Below are 27,197 nucleotides of genomic sequence, written 5' to 3' on the forward strand. Positions count from 1 at the left end.
TGGTGGCATGTGGCAATAAGAAATTCGCAGATTTCTGTGCATGTAGGCTACTCCGCGGCAAGTCTTTCCCCTCTGAGAGACAGCAGCGGAAGCTGTACTATTTTTAGAAACAGTGTTACTGTAGAGGAGTTAATCAAAGTGGGGCTTAAAGCAGTGCTTTCATGACAATCTGCTGCTTTTACTGCTACAATCTTCTGAGACTCCTATCTGCGCTTGCCGTGTCATGGGGACAGGACGATGCATTTATATCAATCTTATCTCAGCTAGTGCCAAATGATGCCTTTCCTTCTCACGCTCTCCAGGAAAGCACACCGAGTGACTGCAAACTTTCGCGCCATGGAATCCTCTGCACTTAATGGCAACAGCGGCTGTAAAGCTTTGGGGACCTCGTGTAGTTTTTTGTCTTTTCCGAGTCTTAGAATTTTTAGAGAACATTGCAGTTTGGGATGTGAATGAGAATTAGGCTAGTATTGACTGAAAAAGAACTACGGAGAAAAATCGTTGAGGCGCATACGGGTTTCTCACCCTCCTTACTTCTGTCAAGTGTGAGCACCTGTTTTTGCTGGCTCCTATGGGAATTAAGCACTCGTCCCGCTGCATGCTCCTCAGGAGAAAAATGGCGGAGTCTGAGAGCATTGAGGTAAGTGTGAGTGACACCTTTGGTATTTCAGAAGTCAAAATGACAGTGCTCTGTCAGAGTTCCAAATGCCTCCTGTCTGCAGCATGTGTCCTACCTTTTAGTAGAAGTTGCGCCTCGGACAAAATGCGACATGCTCTCCGGATAGTGAGACAGCAGTCTGAGTGATAGAACAGGCTCCATCTCTGCAGGGATGTTTAGCTCCCCGATAAAACAGGCATTGTGCGCAGAGCAGGCGCGAGGCAAGTGAGTAGCCTATAATTCCAACATCGAGTAGGCAACACATGGAAAAACCAAGCCATGTACCTCCCAAGGTTAGTGTGTTCTGCAGGGGTTTCATAGTGATTCCACTTTTATTTAGAAGACAGGACTCCTACCCTTACAACATGATCAGCTGCCCACCCGTCCTCGGATAAGGGGTCCCTCAGACAACGTCTAAATAAAGCCAAATATGTTGGGATGTATTTAAATAAAGGCAACCCGTTTTAAAAGGAGCATGCTGTGAGCATTATGAGGCTGAACGGGACAGAGTGTGCTGCGCTGAGAGCAGAAGAAGTTGCGCTGTCCACGGTACTGCAGGAGCAAACGGAGGACGCTGGGACTTGATGTGTGGAGCAGTTATCGAGGAAAAGCAGTTGGAGCTGAAGACATGATGCGTCAGTGACTTACGAATCTACATTATTAGCTCCATATAGGTCTGTCAATGGGGATCCCTGTACCATTTATCTTTTACCGTTTATTACATTACATTACATGCCATTTAGCTGAGGCTTTTATCCAAAGCCACTTCCAATTAAGTGCTTTCAACCTTGAAGGTACAATCTCCAGACAGCAAGAAGTAAGTGCAAGTACATTAGCTTTAAATAAGCCAAACTACGAAGAGCCATATGAAAGTGCAGCTGTACATTTTTAATCTGAGCTCATTACATCATATACACCCATATTATTTCTGCTTTAATGCTGTTCCATTTTTTTGTTGTTGCTGTCTGTTATTTCTGTGTTCCTTTATTTGTACTCAGACCATGTCTAATGGGGATTTTACACTAAATGTTATTGATTTGATTGATTGATTTGAAGCCCCCTCCTCAAATACTCATTATTATTTTACATTTAATTATAGAAGTCATCTTCTGTAGCTTTTCTATTAACGTCAGAGCACAACATAAGCCCAGTGTTTTGTTGAGTGCAGTGCCACATCTGTATTCACAGTGTGACTGGATACTAAAGTAGCAGTGCTGATAAGTAATGATTAAAAGATCCGAAACACCCTGTGAAGTTGGAGTCTCATGTACATTATTCATTTAGCAAAAAAGTTACCTCAAAGCAAGTTTATTCATTGGAGAAGCCTTCCTCAAGCTCTCAACATTTTATCAATGCGCTCACGTCTGAGGGCAGCAGGCACCTCTTACATTATGGTAAGAAGACACTGCCTTTATGGAAAGGATCTGTGCCCTCCGTTGCTCTCTGCTGCTTTGGAATATTTGTGTTCTCAGAAGCACCTACAGTAAGTGCCGTAATGGCAGAGGACCAAAGTGATTCTCTTTCTGGACTGTGATGCTGATTTCCTTTGACCTTATCACAGAAAAACACCATACCTACAGTAGGCCATTATAGCCTTTTAGTCATCTATGTGTTACCTCTCTCCAGACATGCATTGAAACACTCATTTCCTTTCAGCAGACAGAGTTTACCTAACAAATCCACCTACTTGACGTTACCACTGTCCTATGAAACAGTTCACAAACAGGCGTCATCTTTAACAGGTACAAAATTACTGTATGTCCCCTCATAAGTGTGTGAATGCCCTTCTCAAATAACAATCATCACCTCTGTGTAAGGAGGAGGATCCAGTCTGAAATACAACCCCAAATGTGTTTATCTGTCTGGGGCTCAGAGGCAAGGATGTGTGCCACCCTCTCCTTCCTGTGTAAGCATCTCGGTTACACTCGCTGCAGCTGCTCTCCTCTGACCGTACTGCCCCCCAACTCTACTTTTCGTTTTTCTGCGTTGCAACTTATAGAACGTCCCCATCGATTCTGTATTAAACTTGACAGCCTTAATCACATCTTCTGTGGCACTGTCTTGTATTCATTGGCTCTTTAAATGTTGGCTTGGAGCCAGCTGTTCATCAAATCATGCTTTCTTTTGCTTTCACTGTTGGAATTGTTTTTTAGTAGATGCCAAGATTTCTTATCATAACTGAGCTGAGTGTGACTTTAGGTCAGTTGCTAAATGGAAACATCTGTTTGTCTTTTCAGATTAAATAAATGAAGCAATACATCAATAGAAACAGGCATCTCCAGGCAGCTACAGTAAAGTCTCCTTGATGATCCAAATGATTAACATGTTATGTTAATCATAACATGTTAATTATATTTATATCATATTAACCTACTATTTCTGTGAGAGATATATCTCTCACAGAAATAGTAGGTTAATATGCTGCACTGTACCAAAGTGCTCCCTCTTTAGATCTTCATCATGCATGGCTTAAAGGATTAAGATAGGTTCAACAGTTGGGCTTTTCCTTTTAATTACAAGTTCCTCGCAAAGCGTGAGATCTTTTATATAGCAATTAATCAAAAAGTCTGTAAACTTGACCAAGTCTCTCAATGTTCTCATGTTCCCTGCTGTAATGCTCAATGAAATGCTGGCGGTACATCAACTAAATGTTATTTGGGTTGAATGTTAAAGCTTTAGTGCGTAACTTTTTGATATTAATAAACGTCCGTTACATTCAAGCCATTGCCAAATTAATTGCCTAATTAAGACTATCAGCTCCACACACCTCTCTCTGTATGTCTCAGTATGGCTATGTTCAGAAGATTGTGTCGTCTGTAACACTTTACAATAAGGGTGCATTAATTAGCATGACTTAATGCATTAATAAGCATTAATTAACTGTTAATTACAGTTAAATTAGGTGTCTAATAAACTTTTATTAACAATGCTCATGTTTGTTCATGTTAACTAAGGTATCAAGCGATTCATTATTTACCATTAGTTAATGCCTTAACTAACTGTTAATTACTACTAAGGTGTCTATTTTACCATTAGTTAATGCAGTAATAAGCCTTGACTAACTGTTAATAACAGTTAATTAAGGTGTATATTCTATCATTGGTTAATACAATATTAAGCCTTGAATAACTGTTAATAAAAGGTAATTAAGGTGTGTATTGTAACATCAGTTAATGTAGTAATAAGCCTTGACCAACTGTTAGTAATAGTTAAATAAGGCATCTATTTTATCATTAGTAAATACAATATTAAGCCTTGACTAACTGTTAATAGTTAACTAAGGTGTCTATTTTACTATTAGTTAATCTAGTAAAAAGCCTGGACAAACTGTTAGTGACAGTTAATTAAGGTGTCTATTTTAACATTAGTTAATGTACTGGTGCTAGGCTAGCGCAAGTCAACAGTATCTGCTAGCCTGCCACTAAAAACAGTCTTACCCACTCTGCAGTACAACTTTTTAATCCAGATATGTGCCATCTCTGTGTGGGCAGTGTGTTTAGATGAACAGTGTTTGGCTTCCCTCCGTGGTGCCAGTGCACGGAGCAGCTGATGTCTGCCGAGATGAAACGCGGCAAGGAGGTCATCTGAGATCTCGGCAGACGCCGGCTGCTCCGTGCTCTGCAGCCATAGAGGAATGCCACACACCGTTCATCTGCACACACTGCCCACACTGCCATGACCCAGCGCTTACTTAAATCAGCAAAATACAGTATCTCTTTAAGCTGAACATATTTCTGCTGTCCATTGCCTCATTAATGAAGATTATAAAAGCTGAATAGAAAGAAATGGTTTAAATTCCAGCAGCAGCATGTGTCAGGGTGTTCTGCAAGCTCAGACTGTATGAATGCAAACTGAAGAGAAAATACATTTCAGATGGAGCTTGTCCTATACCTTTATTTCCTTTTTTCTTTTTTTTGCTTCTTTCAGATTAAAAATTAAATCTACAGATGCATCACTGATAACACCCCATATTTTCATCCACCTTGCCAATTATTTATCATTTTATTTTTAGAAGGCTAAAAAGTTGAGAATACACACCAGAATGGCTTACTGCTCAAAACTGAGATGCAGGGAGTCCATTTCTCCATCTCTCTCTCTCTCTCTCTCTCTCTCTCTCTCTCTCACTCTCTCTCTCTAGGAACACACACACACACACACACACACACACACACACACACACACACACACACACACACACACACACACATACTATGACTAGACCTTCCCAGCTGGCCTTAGAGGTGATAATCATGGCATTATGGGTGTACCGTCTGTGTAGAGCAGAGCTTTCTGGCCATCTCTGCCTTCTGTTGACAGACAGGCTGACTTCATGTCAGTAATCAGAGTATTATCCAGACTCAATAGACTCTCTGGACTCTGTGAAACCACCAGGCTGCTTTGTGGAATAGACTGACAGATGAGCTGAGAGGTATGAGAACAGATTACATTTTTAAGTGGAATGGCTGATGAGTCTAAGCCAATCACTGCCCATGAATCCAAACCACACAATGTGATGCCAAGTTGCTGTTATATCCTCGTTTTGTTTCTTACTCAGAAAGTGGTTTGAATAACAAAAGCCCAGAGTCCTCAACCTCAATGAAGTGTTTTTCTTCTTTATCTCTCTTTGTAGCAACCACAGCCACGGCCAATCCGTATAATTCCATCCCAGTCGGCACAGCCAACCTCGTTGCCCAAGCCGGTGCCTTCCATCCAGCATGCCTCACGGCCTCCTCTGCCGCCACACACGCCCCATGCTGCCAGCCTTCCCAGCTGTCCTGGGCGGGGGAAGATGTCCAAATTTCTGAGCCCAGAGGAGATGACCTCACGAGACTACTACTTTGACTCTTATGCCCACTTTGGTATACATGAGGTATGCCTGCATGTCCTACAGTATATTTATCTGTTTTCTTGTTTCTGTGTGTTCTTGTCAGGGATAATTAGACAGATGTGCAACATGCATGATGACTGTTTTTGACCAAATATTCTCAGGAACTAAAAAAATCTGTTTGCACATTCCTGTTTGCATTACCACCACAAGCTCAGGGACTCTTGTACTGCCTGTCGTTAATACTTGTCCTTCAAATACTCATTGTACATCAGATAGTGGTAATTGCTCTGCATATGGTGTAGCAAATACAACTCTTATATGACAAATATACCCATATTTATACTGCAGTGTAGCATAACTGTCATAATGCTAACAACTTATTTTTCACATTGCACAGTATGTTGTTGTTAGATATCTAATGCCAATTAATGAACACAAGTTATCCATCGCATTGTAAACCTGGGTGCAAACACAACTATGTGTGGAGATGCAGTGGATCAAAACTAAACCAGGAAATATCCCTGCAAGATCGCCTTGAAGTTTAAATGGACAGTTATGTTTGCCTTTTCACTTCCCCATAAGTGGCTCAGATAATATAGTTAAACCGCAGACTTCCTGTTCGATCTGTGGTGTGGTTTCTCCATTCACCTTTAACACAGCTGCTTTGGCTTTAGATCTCCGCAGTGAAGCATGGGGGTAAAATGTCATCATAACCAATAGGAGTAATGGCTAAATTACAAGTCCTAAGTTGTATTTTTACAAATGTTCCTTGAATGGATTCCTTGAAATACCATTTTTCGCATGGGGTTTTGCCAATGTTTCCAATAATAATTTGGTTTAAAAGTAGAACAAAATCAGGCAAAAGTTACTAAATTCTGTAGAACATTCCAATTAAACCCTTGATCATACTCCAGGAGCAGCTGACCCTCACAGACTTGGGCAGATGACAAAATGTACATCAGTGGACCCCCATGGCCACAAATTGGCCTTTTTTAGCTTCTTCTTTTTCTTTCTAGACCTCATTATTATAGACTCCTCTATTGTGTGTTGGCAAGGCACTTTAATGATGATCCTGTGTGACGTTTTTCCTGAACTGAGCCTCCAAGCCTCCTCCTGCGCTGTACTACCCAAACAACCTATAACAACCAAATCCCATATGTCATAGATGGTTAGAACCATGGGTGTGGTTACAGTCAGCCAATCCCATCAAAGGACATGAGATCTGAACCCTGCATGAGAGGATATTTCTGGGAGGCTTACCTCTTACCTAGCTTAGCGTTACACAAAGTCTGGACTTGATGGAGAATGCTGGAGGACTGGTGCAACTTTGATGAAGACATATTTCAATCTTAATCAACAGTGAGCCGTTATTAAACATTTTTTTTCTTTTTTTGTGTCTCATAATTCCAGTATTCAAGATGATACTTGAAGCGTTCTACATGGTTACCTTTTCTATCAGAGTTCAGCTGCATTGTAAGGAGAGGAGACAGAATGTTTAAAAAAAGACCATATTCCTCCGCCTGTGAGATGAATCTTTGATATTTCTTGGAAAGTAGGTCAGGTGTAATTTTTGTGTCATTTCTAAATATTCTTCACACTCACACATGCATGCACTCGGTAAGAAATGCAGACAGGCTGCTCATGGGGCGGCTTATTCGGAAACACCAACTATGGATTTCAATGTAGAACCGTACGGCTTAGACGTGATAGAGTAAGATTGCGGGGGGAGGCTGTGTGTTATTTGTTGCCGCTCCACTGCTGATATTACAACAAATCCAGATTCCCATTGTCCAGCCAATGATTTTAAATCAACAAAACCAATTGTCACTCCCCGCAGGGGTTAGCTGTGTCAACATCTTTTTCATATTTTTTTGTCGTATGCTAATCCAGGAGATGCTGAAGGACGAAGTGAGGACGCTCACCTACAGGAACTCCATGTACCACAACAAGCACGTCTTCAAGGACAAAATAGTGTTGGATGTTGGAAGCGGGACTGGGATCCTGTCCATGTTCGCGGCCAAAGCGGGTGCAAAGCACGTGTATGGGGTAAGACGTGTTTCCATTCAGTTGTGCGTCATCATGCTGTTCCATCAGGCTCTAATCACTGCGGAGCCCAGCCTGACAAGCTGCTCACACTGTTTGCATGTACTGTAGTTAGTTAGTTAGTTTTATTTTATTTCTGTGTCATGCCAAATATTTGGCCCATCCCATATGGGATTACAAGACACCACTATTTAATAGGAATCTTCCGGTCTCACGTACACAAATCATGTGGAGAAATCGTTTGAATAACAAACAAAAAACAAAAATAAATGAAAAAAAATAAAAAAATATAAAATAAAAAAAATAAAAAAAGTGTACATACAAACTAATATCTACAAATCATCTCAGTAAAGAGCATTTTTTTTCGATTCTCCCAGGCTTTCTCAAGATACTGCTAGCTAATGCATGTGTTTCACATGTGAACAGCCATCTCAGTCTTTGAGCGTCATTCATATTTACAAAATCAATATCTGTTTTTACTGTATGTGCATGACCGGCTCTCTGTATATAAGTGTTAAACATTTTTCCTCAGGCTCCCTATAATCTTTCGAAGAATATCCCGTGTGACGGGCAGGTGATAAAAGTGTGTGGCCTCTCCGGCAGGTTGACAGCCTCATAGTCGTAGCGGTTTAAGAGCACTTTCTGTTATCGTGTATTGGAGCAGAGGTGATTGCCAGTCAGGGCATGTCTGAAAATACATGCTGGATACACACCACCAGCTTTGGTTAACCACGTGGAACTTATTTTTTGCTCCCGACAGCGTGTATTTGCTTCAGGGGGACGAGTGATTAACTTGGAAATGCCAAGAGACTTGTTCTGAGCTACTTGTTGACATTATATGTGTGTGTGTGTGTGTGTGTGTGTGTGTGTGTGTGTGTGTGTGTGTGTGTGTGTGTGTGTGTGTGTGTGTGTGTGTGTGTGTGTGATTTCTTGCGTCTTATTTGTTTTCCTTCCCTCTTCTGCTGTCTCGCTCGGTTCCTCTATCTCTGCCTTTGTACTTTAAACTGAAATATCACTTCAGTTCCTTTTCCTTTACCTCACACTTGCATTTCTTCCGTCCATCTGGGAAAGATTTATCCACATAAATGGATCTAAGAATTTAGGGATTTTGTGCACATTTGACTTAGATGCTCTCGGTTTGAGTTCTGCACCAGTGCCCAACACCTTTATCTTACCTAAAGCTCATAAAGATCAATGTGAGCGATGGGCTTGTGAGGTGCAAGGACTGGGCTCTGGCCAACAAAAACATCACTCTGTCATGTGGACCTCGTTACATAAAAAGGAAAAGTGATAACCTCTATTCTGGCTCCACAGAGTACCCATAAAAGACTCTCTGCTGCTGAATTCCATATGTGTCAGAGCCATATAATCATGAAACACTGAGCCCACATGTAATATAATGTATCGTACATCGTCAGCAACTAATTAGAATGAATAGTAAACTCAAATATCTTTTAAAACTAACATCTAACATTCCTTTTTTAGATTGTTCTTTTTTATTTTGCCTGAATATTTTTCTCCCTGATAACGTTACAAAAATATCAAATAATGTTATTTGCAGAGGGAATGTACATTAAAGGGAAAGGACAGCAGGAGAGCAGTATGCGGGATCTCAAATAAACACCAACAAGTAACAGTAAATACATTGTGTATTTTATGTGGTCAGTCCATAACCATTCCAGCTCTCACCAACCACTGATATAAAACCACGGGCAGCATCATTAATCCACGAGCTCACACGTGCAGATTGTAAGCTGCCTGCAGAGCATGAAATAACAGAGGGCCGATGTGAACTTTATCTGCAAGCAGGTATATCAGGGTCCAAAAAGCTAAAGCAACTCTGAAATCAAATGATCGCGGAACAGATTTTAAACAAGTTGTTTAATATGTGTTGTTTGCAGTGCACATCGACAGGATATGATCCAGCCTTCGACCACAAGGGCTCAATAAATCATTGTGCGTCTCATTCACGAGTGTCAAAGAGTCTTGTAATTTAGATAACTGCTCTCTGTGTTACACTTAAAACCCAAAAGACAAAAGAACCACAGTAAAGGAGTGGTTGGTGTATAAAGTTTTGAGAGAGTTGCCAAGAGAGTTGCCAACTTAGCAACTTTCTCTCTATTTTTAATCACAGCAACAAATCTTAACCATTGTTCTTGACTCAGTTTTTTTTTCTTCTTGAAATACACAGAATTCACATAAGTGAGTTTAATTCAGTGTCTGGATCCTCTCTCTTCATTACACTTCAGTTCCACAGTCTATACTGCCCTACGAAGGCAAAACGCCGTAACATCATGTTTGGTCAAAAATGAGTTAATGTCATTTTTGGGTTATTTGAGACCTCCTTTATCATGTGGGTAAATATCGTGAGTCAATTTGATTGTTTTAACGAGAAAATAAAGGGCTATGACAACATCCAAAACGTTACGAGAAACCACAGCAGAACGCCTTAACAGCTGTTAAGGCTCTTTGCCTTTGTTCTGGCACGCTGAAGGTGAGTTAAGGTGTTCTGACTTTGTTTAGCCAGGCATCAAGAGAGATGTTACTGTGCCGCTGTGATGTTACTGCCTACTCTGGCTTTGTCATACTGTCAAAGTTTGCCGCTTTTAATTGTCACCAAACCACATAACATACACACGACACATCTTTGAAATAAAGTGGCGATGGTTCAGGTCTGTCAATGTCAGTGACAGCCCGGAGCTAGCTAAATTTAATCTGTCTCACGTAGCGCTAACGTTGATGCTGACACACCTCCTCACTTGGCGGAGCCTCACATCAGACGCCAAAAACCAATTGTTAAATACACAGGCATCCTACCTTTCCATGCAATCCGATATAATCCATGGAAGATATAATCCATAGCAATGCACGTCATCTGCTGTATCCACAACAATCCATATGTGTTTGAGCCATATGTCCTTCTTGCAGGTGTTCATGTCAGATCTTACACAAATCCATAATAGCGCTAAGCTAGTTATCGCTAACGTCCGTACAAAGTAGGCTAACCTAAATGGTCGGTCAACTCTGTCTATGTTATCTCAGAATTAAAAAGTAGTAATCCAAGTCCAGTTCGTTGACTGTGCATCTTGAGCAGTTTGGTGGCCTTTAACCCTTAACCAGGGGCGATTCTAGGATCAGACCTTTAGGGGGGGCTCAGCCCCTAATGAGAATATGACACGGATACGGTGCCTTGGAAAAGTGTTAAACATAATATATTTATTGTTAAACAATAAATATACCTTTGTATTCAATTATAATTCAATTATCTTTATTGAGAAAATATTTCTTGTATTTATTCATACTGTACATACCGTACTACAAAGTAACTTATCTGTCATATTGTTTAACTGTGTTAGTGTTGCCGCACTATCCTGATCATTATAGCACTAAATAGGAACAACCAAAGGTCTTCTATATAATTTAAAACAAATACCATGATGACTAGACCTTGGTTGGCTGTTCTTATAATGGATGTAAGTATGGTGAACAGCAAGCAAATATTGATTATATGTCAGTTACTGCCTTTTGCCTTTGCACGACTCCTTGTTTTTGGCCCATGATACAAAGGCAGAGTACAGTAACTGCCAAACAAGGGTCAAAGGTCAATTTTGAGCTCAAGATTTTTTGCATACAAACATGTCTTCATTATAACTGAGTTAAAAACTCCCGCTGTTGACATGAGATGCCCACGTTGCTTGGTTTCTCCTGGATGTAACATTAGGAAAGCATGGCTAAATGTTAGCTAGTTGATGAGCTAATAGTATGCAAGTTTATTCATATGCTTGTTGTAGAATTTACAAACAAAAAGTTGTAATGCAGCTTAAAATTCTTTCAAAACTACAGGAATCAAACTGAACCTAAACTTAAATCCTAAATTAGGAATCCTAAATTAGGATTTAAGTGGGAGGGACGACTACAGTGACAGTGACTCTTCCTGACACTAGTAAGAGGTGCAAGAGGCACCGTGTGAGGGTGTGTTGACTCTAAACACGCCTCGAGGCCTCAGCGCTCCCACTGAAGCATGACTCTGATGGACACATGGCTAATGGCTGTCTCTTCTCGCAGAGATTCAGACAGAGAGAGATACGGAATCATTGCCAATTAGAGGGCTGACGCATAAAGCCTGGTTTTTAATTGGCAGGGGAATCGGTGTTGTGTGTGAGCAGTTGACTGAAATACAGACAGAAGGCTGCGGGCACCACCAGCAGCCTCCGCTAATAGACAGCAGAGAATAGGGCTGCTACAGGGTGGAAGTGCCAAAGTCAAATCCTTGCACCCTATGCATGCTCAGTGTGAAACTGAAGACCTCAGCTAGCAGAAGCCAGGATTTCATTTTCAGCACCAAAAAAAAAAAAGAAACATCCAAGTTGATAATTCCTTATTTGTCCATGTCACAGTTGGTGTGTTGCTTACACAGCATGTCGAATCCATTTCTGTCTCCAAAATAAAAGCCCCCGCAGACCTAATTCTTCCATGAGAGTCTGAGGCAAAACTGAGTGCTTCTATTTTTTAGCCTGGTCTCTCCACAAATGTCCCAGTCTGGGAACCACAGCACCTTGAGTTGATTCAAAAGTCCCCTTTTTGATTACAAGCAAATGGATCTCTTGCAGCATGAATAAGTCTGCACACCTCTGACAAACCAGTCCCAGGTTTGGTGGAACAGAGTGAACACACTCAGGTGAAAATCTATACTCTTAGGCTCCCTGACGCTGCAAGGGGTTGGTATTGACAAATGCCTCCCTTTGAATTATGTTCTCATTTTGTTTGGGAGCTGCTTACTAGAAGTATCTAGAGTTTATTCTGATGAATGAAGGGGCTTTATTACGTTTCTCTGTTATCGTTGGCACCTCAGTTAATCAGCCATGAGTCCTGCATTGGTGAGCAAAACAGGAAGTACATAGTATGTCAAACAAGGAGCTCAGGACTCAGAAAAGAAAAGATATACAGTGAAAGGGCGAGGAGAAAAATGTGAAAGAGATGCAGGTATTTCAGCGGGAGAGAAATGGGGCAAAGAAAAGAGCAGTAGGGTGAGGATAATTTAAATGTCAAACGACTAATGAAAGTGGAAGTTGAAGGTCCGATCGGAGCTGAAATGGCTGGTTGTAGTTAAGCAGTGACTAATCATTAACTTAATTACTTATTAGTAGGATGCCTTCGTAATTCCCACCCCTCCTGGCAAATATCCAGCTGCCCAGTTTTCAATTTTGAAATCTTTTTGCAAGCGGTGTCGTATTCACGACTGCAATGGAAGCCACCCACAGAAAGACAATAAACAAAGATGAACTTGTTTTCTACTCCAGAGAGCACCTTATGGTGGCTGCAGGAGCAATACATAAAAAATAGAGATTTAATTCTGGATTTGTCTTTACTCCAAAACACACAAGGAATTGGAATTCACTCTGATAAATCCCTCGAGAGCCAGAGGAGCCATATGAACACGACCGAAGGGAATGCCACTGCCTGTAAGGGCCACAGTGGGACGTACAGTAAAGGATTGTCACTATTCCACTAACCTAAGGAAAAAAATAGCATCCTGGTAAAACAGCCTCATCTGTCTTTAGCAGTGGTGGAAAGTACATTTAGGTTAGGTACTTGCGCTTTGCTCTGCTAGTATTTCCATTTTACGATACTTTATACTTTACTTTGACAGCTTCAGTTTCTTTTCAGATTAAGATTTTACACAACAAAAAGTATGATAAGATTGTAAAATACAACATTAAGCCAGTTGTTTCCAACCTTTTTGGCTCATGACCCTAATCCATTATTTCCCAAAACAAAAAATCCTTAAAAAAAATGAATACAATTTTGGGTAGCAGAACTTCGTTTTTTCTTCTTTCCTCTCCCATGAATCATTTTATGATCCTCCAGATTTATCTTGTGACCCTTAGCAGGGGGCTTGTAGGTTGGGAACCACTGGACTAAACCACCATGTTAAAACTAGCTGCTACAACAGTAACTATGCCACTTACAGTACACACTGATGCCATATGTAAAAATATATACAAAGTACGGTAACACTTTATTTGAAGGGGTGTGCATAAGACTGACATGACACCGTCATTATTATGACATGACACCTGTCATGAACATGAACAGTCATGTTGTGTTCATGACTGTTGTCATTAAGTGTCATTCGGTAAATTATGACTCTTTTAATGCAAAGTTAGCATTGCCCGAGATGTCTCTATCATGACAACTTGACATTAGCAAAGACAACAATCTCTGTGTTATGACAACTTGACATTAAACTAGACACTACAACCTGTCGATGTCTTTGTAATGACAACTTGCCATTAACCTAGACAACATAATCTGTCATAAATGTGTCATGACAGGCCCAATTATCAAACTAAACTATTTAGCTTTATGTGTTAACATTACAATATACTGTCATTAAGAGGTTGGTTTTTACATTGGCTGTCATGAGAGCATTATTATTGTGTCATGAATATTTTAGTAGTATATTTTAAGTAAAGTGAAACAATTTGGTCCTGTCATGAAGTTTGATTTCATCATCAAATGTTTTAATGACGGTGTCATGAATAATATCCTTGACCTCAAGTGAAGTGGAACCATTTGGACTTAGTCATGAACACTCAAAATGACTCCTTCATGTTCATGACAGGTGTCATGTCCTAATAATGAGTGTCGTGTCAGTCTTACGAACACCCCTTCAAATAAAGTGTTACCCAAAGGACTAATACAAATGTCCTTTAAGTACATTGTGCTGCTTACTTACTTAAGTGACTGAATACTTCTTCCACAACTGGTCTTTAGAGACTACCTGTTATGACCAAAGCTAGCGATTACATATTTTAAGATTACTTTTTGGGCTATTTTGCCTTTATTGGATAGGACAGCTTAAGACAGGAAAGTGGGAGAGAGCAGTGGATGACATGCAGCAAAGGGCCTGGGTGGGTCCGAACCGAACCGCGCCACTGCGATAGGACTAAGCCTTGGTACATGGGGCGCACGTTCAACCAGGTGAGCTACCAGGGCGCCTCGCCATCACAAACTTCTAACAAAACATATGGATAAACATCAAATGTTGGGATTTAAATAATGTAAAGCAGTGTCCTTAAGAGAAATGATGAGATGTTCTTGTTCTTGCATCCCCCTTCAAATTTAGCCCGAGTACATCTGTAATCCATATTGTCAATTGCTGCCGGTTGAGCTTTTATCTGAGGCATTCCGGTAACATTTTAAGTCTTCTGAAGCTGCATTATACACAGACATGAGGACATACTGTATTATTGCAAGTGCTGTAGACATTCCATTAAACATATCTTCCTCATAGCATCACAGCCCTTCATCTATGGTTGTTTTAAAGCTTTAGTGTGTAACTTTTTGATATTAATAAACGTCCGTTACATTCAAGCCATTGACAAATGAGTTGCTACAAAGCAAAGTAAGACTATCAGCTCCACCAAACTCTCTCTGTCTTTCTCAGTATGGCTATGTTCAGAAGATTGTGTTGTAAAACATGTTTTTTTAATCCTCCTTGTCCTCCTTAGCTGCTTGCAGCTGCATCGAGGAGGGTTGTCATTACTTAGAATTCCTCATGGGGGCGACAGAAACTACACACTATAGCTTTAATGTTGTTATGTCTTTTCTGCCAGATTGAATGTTCCAGTATATCCGAGTACTCGGAGAGGATCATCAAAGCCAACCACCTCGACAGCGGTAAGACCTGCAGCTGTTCCCCCTGGCTCCATCCTGTTGACACTGCACTTCATCTGCAGTGAAGGGAGCAACAGACTAGCTTTTAGGCGTGACTGGCTGGCAGATACACATGAGGAGGAGGAGAAGAAGAGGGGTGGTGATAGGTATCACACCGTTGAGGATTTTGAATAATCGTTAATCTGTGAGGACAGACTTGTTCTGATCCTGTGTTCATTTTTCCGTACTGCACTGGACCGGCTTATTTGTATTCATCTGCACACACATGCTGCCAACTTATGAAACTTCAAAGCATATGTTTAAATCATAACACCTCTTTAACTTTGAAAATGTACTCCCAAGCTACTGACTGTGCATCTACCAAATGATAGCTCCACAACCCACTCTGTCAGCCAATGTTCTCGCTATAAACCTATGAAGAGAAGAGAGTTTACACTATGTTTGCTCTGAGTTTCAGAAGCAGCGCACAGACTAACAGTTAGACTAACAGGGTTCACATGTCATTCTGACAGACACTTTGTATCACCAGGGAAACTCTTTAATAACTTCTGGCCAAGGCAGAACAAACAAAGCTGAAGTCTGCTAATCCGGAGAGGGCAAAGATCCACTCCTTCATTGTAAACCCCAGCTGGGTTGATTTTCATAAGGACACCGTCATGGTATCACATACTGTACAAACTTATTTCTGTCTCAGTCAGTTTATTTCTTGCACACAGTTAGAATACTGTCCTATATGTGTCACATGTTTATTTGATGTATCGATTTGAGACATAACTTTGCTTTTCGATATGTCCTCAATACTCATTTATACACTTTTAGGCATTATCATTCCTACATTTTAGTGTTTAGGGGGTTTGTAAAGACACTTTTTTTCACACCAAAATATGAAAAAATGATTATGACTTAAAAGAAATGTGTGTTGCAGTGATCACCATCTTCAAAGGCAAGGTGGAAGAGGTGGAGCTTCCTGTTGACAAGGTTGACATCATCATAGCTGAGTGGATGGGCTACTGTCTCTTCTATGAATCCATGCTCAACACTGTCATCTTTGCCAGGGACAAGTGGCTGGTAGGGTGTGTGTGTGTGTGTGTGTGTGTGTGTGTGTGTGTATAGACATGATATGTAAGTTGATCCGGAACATCAGTAACAAATATCCCAGACAAAATAAACCAACACTGCAATAACCATGAAATAATGACTGAATCATGAATGTAATATTATTAGCAAATAATGTAATAATCCTTACAACCCAATGCTTGAGCAAAGCATTTAAAGATTTAGGCTGACATTTATATAACACAGATATCATCCTTTAAAACAGTAGCCCCGAACAAAGCACTGTTTATTTGCAACCCCTCATCGAAATGAATAATTTTTAAAGGACTTAAAACGTGAATTATCCAAAACAGCAAACAAGATTTACATTTTGTGCAGCATGAGTATGTGTTCTGCTTTGCTTTCTTGTCAGTGTGGATCCCATAACTCAAAAGCACTCAACTGTTTCTTATTATTAAGCTATTTCTCATAATTGAGATAAGTACGTCTAAGTACAGTCTGTGGCAAAAATCTACCACGGAGCTGAAACAACATGTAGCGATGAGTGGGTAAAGAGCCGCCATTAATATTCTGCAGAGATGACGAGCTGATGAACAGAAGGTGTGTAAACTGAGGGAGGTGATGAGCTGATTGCAGACAGGCGTGCAGGTAGACTGGGTCCAGGTTGATGGCAGGACAGGAAGAGACTCTCTCTCTCTCACACACACACACACACACACACACACACACACACACACACACACACACACACACACACACACACACACACACAGTGCGTTTCACTATCTTTGTGGGGACCCGTCATTGACATAATGCATTCCCTAGCCCCTTACCCTAACGCTAACCATCACAACTAAATGCCTAACCTTAACCCTTACCCTAACCCTAACCATAACCTAATTCTAACCCTAATCCTAAAACCAAGTCTTAACCCTCAAACAGCCCTTTAAATTTGTGAGGTCCAGCATTTCGGCCCCACACAGCTGTCCCCACAAATATACTGTATTCCCAGTTTTTGGACCCCACAAATATAGTTAAACAAGAACACACACACACACACACACACACACACACACACACACACACACACACACACACACACACACACACACACGCACACGCACGTGACAAATCCATGAGAAATCCATGACAATGGCCACGTTATTGGAAATACACCAGGTTGGAAATACACTGTGATTTTTGACAGCGCTTTCAAGCCAGGGATCAGAGTCCGCTTCCCGGGTTGAAAAAAAAGACTTTCAATCAGGAAACAACATATTCAGTGTTTTAACCACTATCATTTTCCTAAACTAAATGAGTCGTTTTGGTGCCTGAACTTAACTGTCATCACCGCATGACGCTCACTTTTTGTTTGCTAAACTTAACTGTAATGTCAGCTGAAACGCCCAGCAGGTCGCAGTGCTCTGTACCTGGATCAAATTCCCCTTTTGTCAGCTATACTCAACTAGCAATGGCCGCTGATACGACCAACAGCTCTCGGAGCTCTATAGCCGGCTACCAGTAACCTATTTTCGGCTAAACACGACTACAGTGTAAAATAGAGACTTTTGGACAGAATTGAGCTTCCATTCCATCCATCTTGCAACCCCTCAAAATAAACTTGCAACAGATGGGGATCCCGACCTACTGCTTTAAAATAGACAGCAATACTGTATATACGGCTAAATAGCTATGACACCACAGATAAAATCATAGACATAAATTCACTTTATTGTTGATATCATATACTCAAAAATGCAATAATCATTACATAGAAAAAACAGAAAAAAACATGCCAGATTGGGGAATATATGTTATATGAATAGGAAGTCTAGAATGTTAGCGGGGATGTTACATTATGAACTACTACTCATATTATTGTTTATTGTCTTCTGCAATTGGAAAATAATAGTTATAGTCTGGTAGTTATACATCATGAACAGCTCTGCTATTCCAGTCTGTGCGCAGAGGGAACAATAACACCTCAATAATTTCAACTTGTACTTGGCTGAGGACTGACATTTCACCGCTGCTGTAATGTAGACCTTTTTACCATGTGTTCAGGATTAATTGCAGAGTTATTTCCTTGCCTGATTTGTCAAACAGAAACCCGGTGGATTAATGTTTCCTGACCGCGCCTCTCTGTACGTGGTGGCCATAGAGGACAGGCAGTACAAAGACTTCAAAATACATTGTAAGTTCACTGTGAGAGTGTATATGTGACGCTGGATGTGTGTTTTACCTGAACCTGGACTGTGAAATGACACATACTTGTACTGTACCCACTGCCTAGTTCTTGGGGTGGCTGTAACCAGGATTATGTCTTCACATTTTAAGTGAACCGTGGATGTAGAACAGCTTTTCCTCAGGCATAACACTGGGGGTGGAAATGTATATTATAAGTCAACAAGCCTCTCCATCTCTGTATCATCCCACTCTAAACCTGCTGGGAGGACTGTGGGCGATGTTTTGCTGCTGGACACAAAGCATCAGAGACAGTGTTAAGCTAGCGCACAACCTAGATGACAACAGGCACGCAAACAGAACAATAGCAAATAGATCTCCTACCCACACTCCCCCATACATCTGGGAAATTATACAACCACACTGCACCAAAAGTCATATCATTGGCTCACTGCACTGCAAAGCTTTCCAATGATGTCTGGATACCATTATTTTGTATTTGTGAAGTTTACACATAGCCAGACTGAGACGAGTAGTGATACAAGTGCACATATTAACCACAAACTTATTTTTCTCTGGGCTAGATGACCTTTTAAAGTGGCCTTCTGAAGTACTCCAGTATTCTAAGAGCATCCTGTGGTCATTAGTGCTACTCTAGGCTGCACAAGTTAAGTGCAGCCAAGAGTTAAGTGGGCAACAACAAATGCAAATACAGTGCATTACACTTCCCTGCAGGGTTTGTGACCTGTTCATTATCACCAGCTCTCCGATACACTCAAGTGGTTCTTGCCTTTTGGGCCATGATAGAAATGTTTCCTTACACACTATCTTAAGGAGCTTAATGAATAATGTATGGCATGATTTAGCCAAAGCTGCAAGGATTTTCTAGGCAAGAGTGGAGGCTGCGTTCAAGGAGGCTCATGTTTATAAATCATCACCTTCAAAAGAAAAAATGGTTCTAAACTGACACGAGGTCTAACTCTGGGGGCGTAAATCAAAGTATTCTGGGATGCTCTGGGAGTAAGACCTATTGTTTTACAGCAGGAGCCCAACTGTTTGTATCTCCTGTGGCTTCTCCCAGCCTAGAAAACTGAATAAACTGAATCAAAACTTGGAAAGAAGAAAACTATGTCATGTGTTTGCAGTTTACAAAGATTCACTAAAAAAACATGCTGGCTGATGCTGTATTTGCCAGGGTGGGAGAACGTGTATGGCTTCGACATGACCTGTATCCGTAATGTTGCCATGAAAGAACCGCTGGTGGACGTAGTGGACCCTAAACAGGTGGTGACCAACTCCTGCCTCATCAAGGTTAGTCAAATATTGACAGTATTCTTTGCTGATGGCAGATGATCAATTCATGCCTGAATAAATCTCTGCTGTTGACCCAATGCAGTGCGGATGAGAGTTTACATTGGTGTATATAGCAAACCTGTCAACAATGGGATTTGAAAATAAGGGACATTTTCCATCCTCCCGCCCCGGGCCGTCCCATCAGCCCTACCACTGTTCCGGCTAATATTAGATTTTCATTAAAGGTCCTATGACATGCTGCTTTTTGGATGCTTTTATATAGGCCTCAGTGGTCCCCTAATACTGTATCTGAAGTCTCTTTCCCGAAATTCAGCCTTGGTGCAGAATTACAGCCACTAGAGCCAGTCCCACAATGAGCTTTCCTTAGGCTGTGCCATTTATGTGTCTGTAGCTTGGTTTACACCTATCACCATTTCTAGCCACTGGGGGACCATAGGCAGGCTAGGGGAACTCACATTAATGTTAAAAAAACCTCATGAAGTGACATTTTCATGCCATGGGACCTTTAAGTACAGATGAGCCACCACCCATTTGGTGAGATACTTGCACAAATGTTTAGCCTTTTGAGAACGGCTACTAAATGGACCTTGTGGGGAGATTGTTTTCTCAACATTTACATGACAGATTTTTACCGTTACCACCATTTTCTAAAGCTGGATCACATTTGCTAGCTGAAAAAAAAAAAAAACTGTACCAGAAGTAAATGAGCTGACCATACAGTATGTAATAAGGATTGATTATGCTGTACAATGTCAATACATTAGCAGTTTACCCATAGAGAATGCCAGCATGATTACAGTGGTAAAACACACACATACATTTACAGTACTATAACTACTCAGAGATATTGATTGATTGTGAAACATATTGTACTGTACTGTGGCTGCTATGGGTATGACCTCGATGTGCAGCTGATGCCCTGTCTGTGCGTCTCACTGTGTGGATTAGAATGATCAGGCTGCTGTGCCATGCATGTCAATAGCAGCCCGTATCGTCCACCTGATTGTGCTCCTTGTCACAGTGACCTTCTTATCGTCGCCATTGATTGGACGGCTCTCCCCCTGTCTCACCTCTGTCCTGGTAAAAATTCCTGTGTGATCAATCATACCTTGATTTCAGTGTTGCTTATGTTGCTGATTGTCGATTTGTAGAAGGCCTGAGGGGCCGAAACAACATTTTTCTTCTAATTTTCAAGTCTACCTCCAGTGATCAGCACCTCACTACAACCCTTGCTGTGCGCTACTTGTTTTCTATATTATGTGCTGATTGTCAAGCACCAAGTTTTTATTTTCTTTGATATCACGTAGCCTTTCATTTATAATGCAGTGAGAAATTACATAAAACCAGCAACGAGATCAGTCATGACAGTTTAATAGAAATCTATGAAGCTGATGGGAATGCTGCTTGGGATCTTGTATACAAAATAAATAAATTAAATAGAAGACTTACAACAATGATTCCCTGCTGACAAGCTTAATTGTTTTCAAATGGATTACTGACCGACCTCATTAAAGTTGTATAGCCACGGAGTAGTACACATAGGACCTTGTGTTATTAAACTGCTGCTTGAAACTTTGGTAGCAAGACTGGTAGTGAGAATCATAACCAAGTATAATCCTGCAGAAAATAATTAATTTACATTAACAACCTGCATGATAGGGCTCTTAAATATTTTATTTTGCCTTCAGAGTAATTGCAAGGGTGTAAACATTGCAGTGCATTTTGCACTACTGCATTACTTAAACTTTGTAATGTGACTTTGAGAAGTTTATACTGCATGACCAGAGTAAATATCTGGTAAATGTGTTTATGGGGGTGATAATTTACTAAAGACAGCAGGGGGGGAATCTGACATTAATACAGCATTGTTTCGATTGGCAGCAAACATAAGGCTCATTCCTCTAACAAATGTGGCATCTGGCACCAAAGTCAGTGAATAACTAAAATCATCGATGGTACATGAAACAAGATTATCACACCTCTGCCTACATTTTTACCCTGCTGGGTACTATGGGTTTTCATATGAGCTGCACCCCCCTCTGTTACTCAGTGATCAAAGCTAATGTGATATGTTGGCGCAGTGCCGTTCACCTGACAGTAAACCAGGATGGCCTCGTGGGACGATGGGTTGTCAGATACCCTGTTAAACTGACTTGAACCAAAGTACATTTACAGATTTAGGGTTTCTAGCACCACACATTAATAACATCTGGAGCCTGACCATAGTTAGAGCTCCAGATTACCTATCTTTGTCCTACCTACACAAGGGTTACTGGGTTAATTATTGATGGTTATTATATTAGCACAGTCCCACTGGAGTCTGGTGACCCTATATCTGTCTGCAGGTCGAAGCGGTGCTGTATTTCTTTGTGTGTTTTTTTTTTTGTTGGTTTCCTTAATGTATTGCATGATGTGACTTGTGAGGATTTGTTTCTAAAGCATTTTTAAATTGTTGTAAGATTGCAGGATCATTCATTGGTGGTTTAAAGCTGATTGAGGTCAGAACTACAGAGTAAAGGAATAGCCAAGAGTTGAAGAGTTGAAGAGTTGGAAAATGAGAAGAACGATTGCACTCACACGTCTGTAACATAGACTGTGTATAAAGATGGACGATGCGTCTCCACTAGCCTACCTCCCACTGTACAAAAGTGAAGTGAAGTTCTGCTAGCATTATTTTGCTCTGTAAACACTGGTCTGTACCATTGACTGGTCTGTACCCTAAAAATCAAGCTAACGCCAGCAGCCGGTTAGCTCAGTTTAGACTGGAAGCAGTGGAAAACAGCTAGCTTGGCTCTGTCTAAGTAGCAAACATCAACCTACCAGCGCAACTACAGCTAACTAGGGTTGGGTACCGTAACCCGGTTCCACTATGGAACCGGTTCCTACGCAACCGGTAGGAATCGGACTGGATTAGAACGCAAATTTTGGTTCCTCATTTCGGTTCCACTTAATGTGTCAACTGAAATATTTTCCCTCTGTCGCTCCGAAACGGACGTAAAAATATCACACTTTCTCTGTAGTCTACCGTTAGCTAGCTACCATAAATGTAGGTTACTTTTAAAATGCCATATTTTCCCTCTGGGCTCACCAAAACGGACGTAAAAGCATACTAACCATTCACTTTTCAGTTTTTCAAGAATCGGTTTAGGAATCTTAAGTTTTTAACCTGGAGTTTTAAAAGTACCGGTTCGGCATCGGAATCGTAAAAATCCAAACGATAACCAACCCTACAGCTAACTAATTAAAAATGAATATCTAGTTTGTCTAATCTACAACATTATTGTTTAATTTTTGTCGTTGTTAAGCCAGCTAGCTTTTTCCCCATTTTCAGTCTTTGTGCTAAGCTAACACTTATTGTGCTATCTTCTCAACTAACTCTACACATACTCCCCAAAATATCGAAATAATCCTTTTAAAAGAGAACAAGATGTGAATAGGGAGATCGTTGTCATAGTTTTGTTTGTGTGCTCCGGATATTTCAGAAGAGCCCATCTCTTTACTCCCACAGGAGGTGGACATCTACACAGTGAAGACTGAGGACCTCTCATTTACCTCAGCGTTCTGCCTGCAGATCCAAAGGAACGACTACATCCATGCACTGGTCACTTACTTCAACATTGAGTTCACCAAGTGTCACAAGAAGACTGGTTTCTCCACCGGTAAGATGCCTAACACATGGTCTCATACAGCAATCTGTGTGTACAGTGTAAGTATGAGCTACAATATTATGTATTAGAGTGCCAGGCTAGCTGTTTCCCCCTGCTTTCAGCAAGCTAAGCTAACCGAGTCGTGGCAGTAGCTTAATATTTAACGTACAGATGAGAGTGGGATCAATCTTTTCATCTCACACTAGTTTAAAAAGTGTATTTGACTATCCAGTACTGAAAATAAACAAATAATGAGAGATAAATATTCACAACTTTAACTTTACATTTAGCTAAATCAACTTATATTTGGCAAATAAAAGTGTGTTTTATGTTACCTGCCTAGGGACTGCAGATGAAAAGTAGTTATTGTTACTAATTCTGGCATATTTACATGGTGTTTTTATACAACAATGTTCATATATATGCATGGTCCCTATCAAATAAACCAATAAAATAAAAATAAAAATGTCCTTGCCATAGGGAACCTAGACCATAGACATTAGGTTGTCGGTTGTGGTGTGGTTCATGCTGGTAGCAAGCACTTCACACACTACTGCAAGGGAGGAAAAATGAGAGAACAAGGGAGGATATGGCTGGATTTGTTTCATATGAACTGGAACCAAATTTCACTTCATTGAGCAGACAGAAGACATCCACAGGCAAACATTTTATGTGGAACCAAATGTTCCAAGGAGCCTGAAATCATGACCATCAGGTGGACAGCTTCACTTGGCACTTCCAGTATTAATGTAGTGAAGTCAAATGGGAGTAACAGGCATACGCCCTCGGTTATACAGTGGCCCTCTACTAATACATAAAAAGAGCATTATTTTCTAATGTGGTCTGTGTTAAGACTTTAAAGACATCTATTACAATAGTAAACGTTTGTGTGTCACTTTACATTAGAGCAGTTTAGATCAGGCTGATTGTCATGATCAAAACAGTCCTGGATTGGAGTAAGCAGATGATGTTGTGTCAAAATCTGTGTGCGACTGACCTCTAGTGGTAGTGGTAAATGTTGTTCATTAAAATGGGATGTAGAGCAGACCGTATCAGTGTAAAGGTTGGTTTGAACAATAGATCTGTCCTTCCTCTGGTACTGACAATCTTGTATATATCAAATGACGGCATCACCAGGACCTTGTAACTTTTCCATAAAGAGAACTATATATCAAATAATTTCCTCCTCTGCCCTACCCACTTCCCTTCTATTGATTTTCTGTAAGTTTGTCTGTCAAGCAAGTTTTTCAATGTCAGACCCAAAGACTCTTCATATGCCAAATCTTTAAGATACTGTACAGATCAAAAACGTACACACAGTGAGAGAGCCAAAGTGTGCAACTGATTCCCCATGTGACACATGGCACACACATACTCACAGCCAAAGGAGGAAAAAAACGGCAAACAGGGGTCAAAGATTGCAATTCATGCTAGACAATAGAAATGCCATTTCATCCACTAAATTAGCATACGAAACACAGCTAGCTTGTCAGTGTCTTTATTGAATTCTGCCCACAGAAAACGGAGAGCCCAGCCTGTGCAGCAGCCACGATGACTGGCAAGCCCTTTCATCTATGGACTCACAAAGAGCTCGCCCTTAAAGGCAGAGCTACCTGCCCAGCTGACAGATATTCGATTTAAGGGCTACTGACCTTTTGAGTCTCTGTGATGGTCAGGGCACTGGGGATGCTCTCACCTATTTTAGGGTTGGAGTGTCAGATTGTACCTGTCTGTGTTTCCATGCACACACAAACACATACACAACAAACATATACACACAGATGAGTGCACATAATGTGGCACAATAAATACAAAGTGATGAAAGAAGATTGTCATGTGCAACACTGGAGAGGTCAAGAATGCAGTCAGGCATTTCCCGCCCTTTCACTTCAGCGCTGTTATCTTGAATTCAAGTTGAGCTACCTGCTCTCTTTGCAGCATTGCTTCACAACTAGAAGGACACAGACTCACGTCAGGTAGAAAGAAGACTGTGTTACTGCCTCTGGTAGCCCCGTGATGGACTGACAACCTGTCCAGGCTGTCTCTCTACCTTCTGCCCAGTGTTTGCTGGCATATAGACATCGGATCCTTGGTGATACTGAAGAGGGTTAACTGGGTAGACCATTACTAAAGTCATTAGTCACAACTTCGAAATCCTTTATAAGGTCCTGCTTCGTTATAAGATTGAAATGGCTGAGGTACATTTTTGAAATGTGTGTGTGTGTGTGTGTGTGTGTGTGTGTGTGTGTGTGTGTGTGTGTGTGTGTGTGTGTGTGTGTGTGTGTGTGTGTCCCAGCACCAGATGCTCAATACACCCACTGGAAGCAGACAGTGTTTTACCTGGAGGACTATTTGACGGTGCGGAGAGGAGAGGAGATCGTCGGCAGCATTGACATGAAGCCTAATGAGAAAAACATTGTGAGTATTGTACTCTGTCTGTTGTCCGTGTATGTGGAATAATAACACCAATGATATCTGCCATGAAGTGATGTATTACATGTGAAGTCATGTGTAGTGGCAATGTATTGTGTGTATACAGTATATCAGGGGACGATGCACAGACTGTATAAGTGAAGCCAAAAGATATCTATCCTCCATGTTAGTGGATAGGACATCTAAAAAAAATCAAAGTACACGTCAAATACATTTTCCCAAACATGGTTTCTGTCATTTTAGGTAGTTGTTATCATGCCGATGCTTGTTCAAGTGTTCATTTTTCTGTTATGTGTATGCTGTAAAAACAGAGTGAAATTTCATGATTGACAGCTGGGATTGATTTGTGATTGGTCAGGCGGTTGTATGGGCGGGACTTTGATACCGTAGCTCCACAGCCAGATCACTACTGCGCAGACTCTGGCTCCAAAATTACAAGCTGGCAGCGCCCGTATCCGGGATATTTTGGCTTCACTTTTGTACAGTGAGATGAAGTGGAGACTTGTTGTCCGTCTTTATAAACAGTCTGTAGACTATATAAGAAAATATAGAATGTAAGAAAATTTATAATATATAACAGTGTTTCACAGTATTATTTGAGCCCCTATCTTATTTATATATATATATATATATATAAAATATTCATTTCCTGCGCTGCCTGCCCTCAACAGATTGTTTTCTCGTCAGTGTTGGATAGCGGTCAAGCAATCAGCAGCACTGCAGTGACTTCCAGACAAACAACAACAGATTCTATTGTTGACCCTGTCCGTGTCCTCTCCTCCCCCTCTAGAATGGATAATAGGGGTTCGCTTCATCCTGTTGTCTCACACAAACACTCTGGGCTTACTTAACAACATATCCTGCTGTCAGGTCAAACTGGAAAATCTGACTGTACTCCATAGACTGTATAAAACATTGCTGTACTCTCTGGTCTTATTTTTCTTTTCTTTTTTTCAGTTTCTGCTACGTACGGATTTGCTTAATCACTACCTCCCCTCTCTCTGACAATCATCTTTCTTTTCTCCCTCTGTTGACCTGCAGCGAGACTTGGACTTTACCTTCGAGCTGGATTTCAAAGGACAGCTGTGTGAAGCGGCCATATCCCATGACTACAAGATGCGTTAAATTGGACTGGGGGACGGTGGTACCCCACTGAGTACAAGCCCTGAACACCAGAGGGAGACAGAGACACTCCCATCAACACAGACAGACACATTGTGTGATGTCAGAGGGCCGTAGAATAAGAGAAAAGACAGGGCCAAAGACCAAGCAGATGTGGCCCATTGACAAGATCACTATTGTCACTACAGTGTTTGTTGAAGGCAGGAAGTTACTCGTGTTGAATGTTAAACAA

The 27,197-nt window shown here is 40.9% G+C and overlaps 1 protein-coding gene across 5 annotated transcripts; it reads left to right on the forward strand.

Moving 5' to 3' along the window:
* The first annotated feature begins 556 nt into the window (after positions 1–556).
* Positions 557–26,968, forward strand: LOC144521587 (protein arginine N-methyltransferase 8). Of its 5 annotated transcripts, XM_078256139.1 has the most exons (12): positions 572–640; positions 794–801; positions 915–939; positions 5,289–5,528; positions 7,377–7,532; positions 15,149–15,212; positions 16,135–16,277; positions 18,372–18,459; positions 19,645–19,760; positions 23,272–23,422; positions 25,707–25,828; positions 26,885–26,968. In XM_078256139.1, the coding sequence occupies exons 1-12, from the start codon at positions 572–574 to the stop codon at positions 26,966–26,968; spliced, it is 1,266 nt and encodes a 421-aa protein (XP_078112265.1). The 5 variants fall into 5 exon arrangements, with proteins under 5 accessions (XP_078112269.1, XP_078112265.1, XP_078112266.1 ...); XM_078256143.1 differs by lacking the exons at positions 794–801; positions 915–939 and having other exon boundaries at positions 557–640; XM_078256140.1 differs by lacking the exons at positions 794–801; positions 915–939 and having other exon boundaries at positions 572–646.
* The last annotated feature ends 229 nt before the right edge of the window (positions 26,969–27,197 follow it).

Source organism: Sander vitreus, chromosome 8, assembly GCF_031162955.1.
Source record: "Sander vitreus isolate 19-12246 chromosome 8, sanVit1, whole genome shotgun sequence".
NCBI lineage: Eukaryota > Metazoa > Chordata > Actinopteri > Perciformes > Percidae > Sander > Sander vitreus.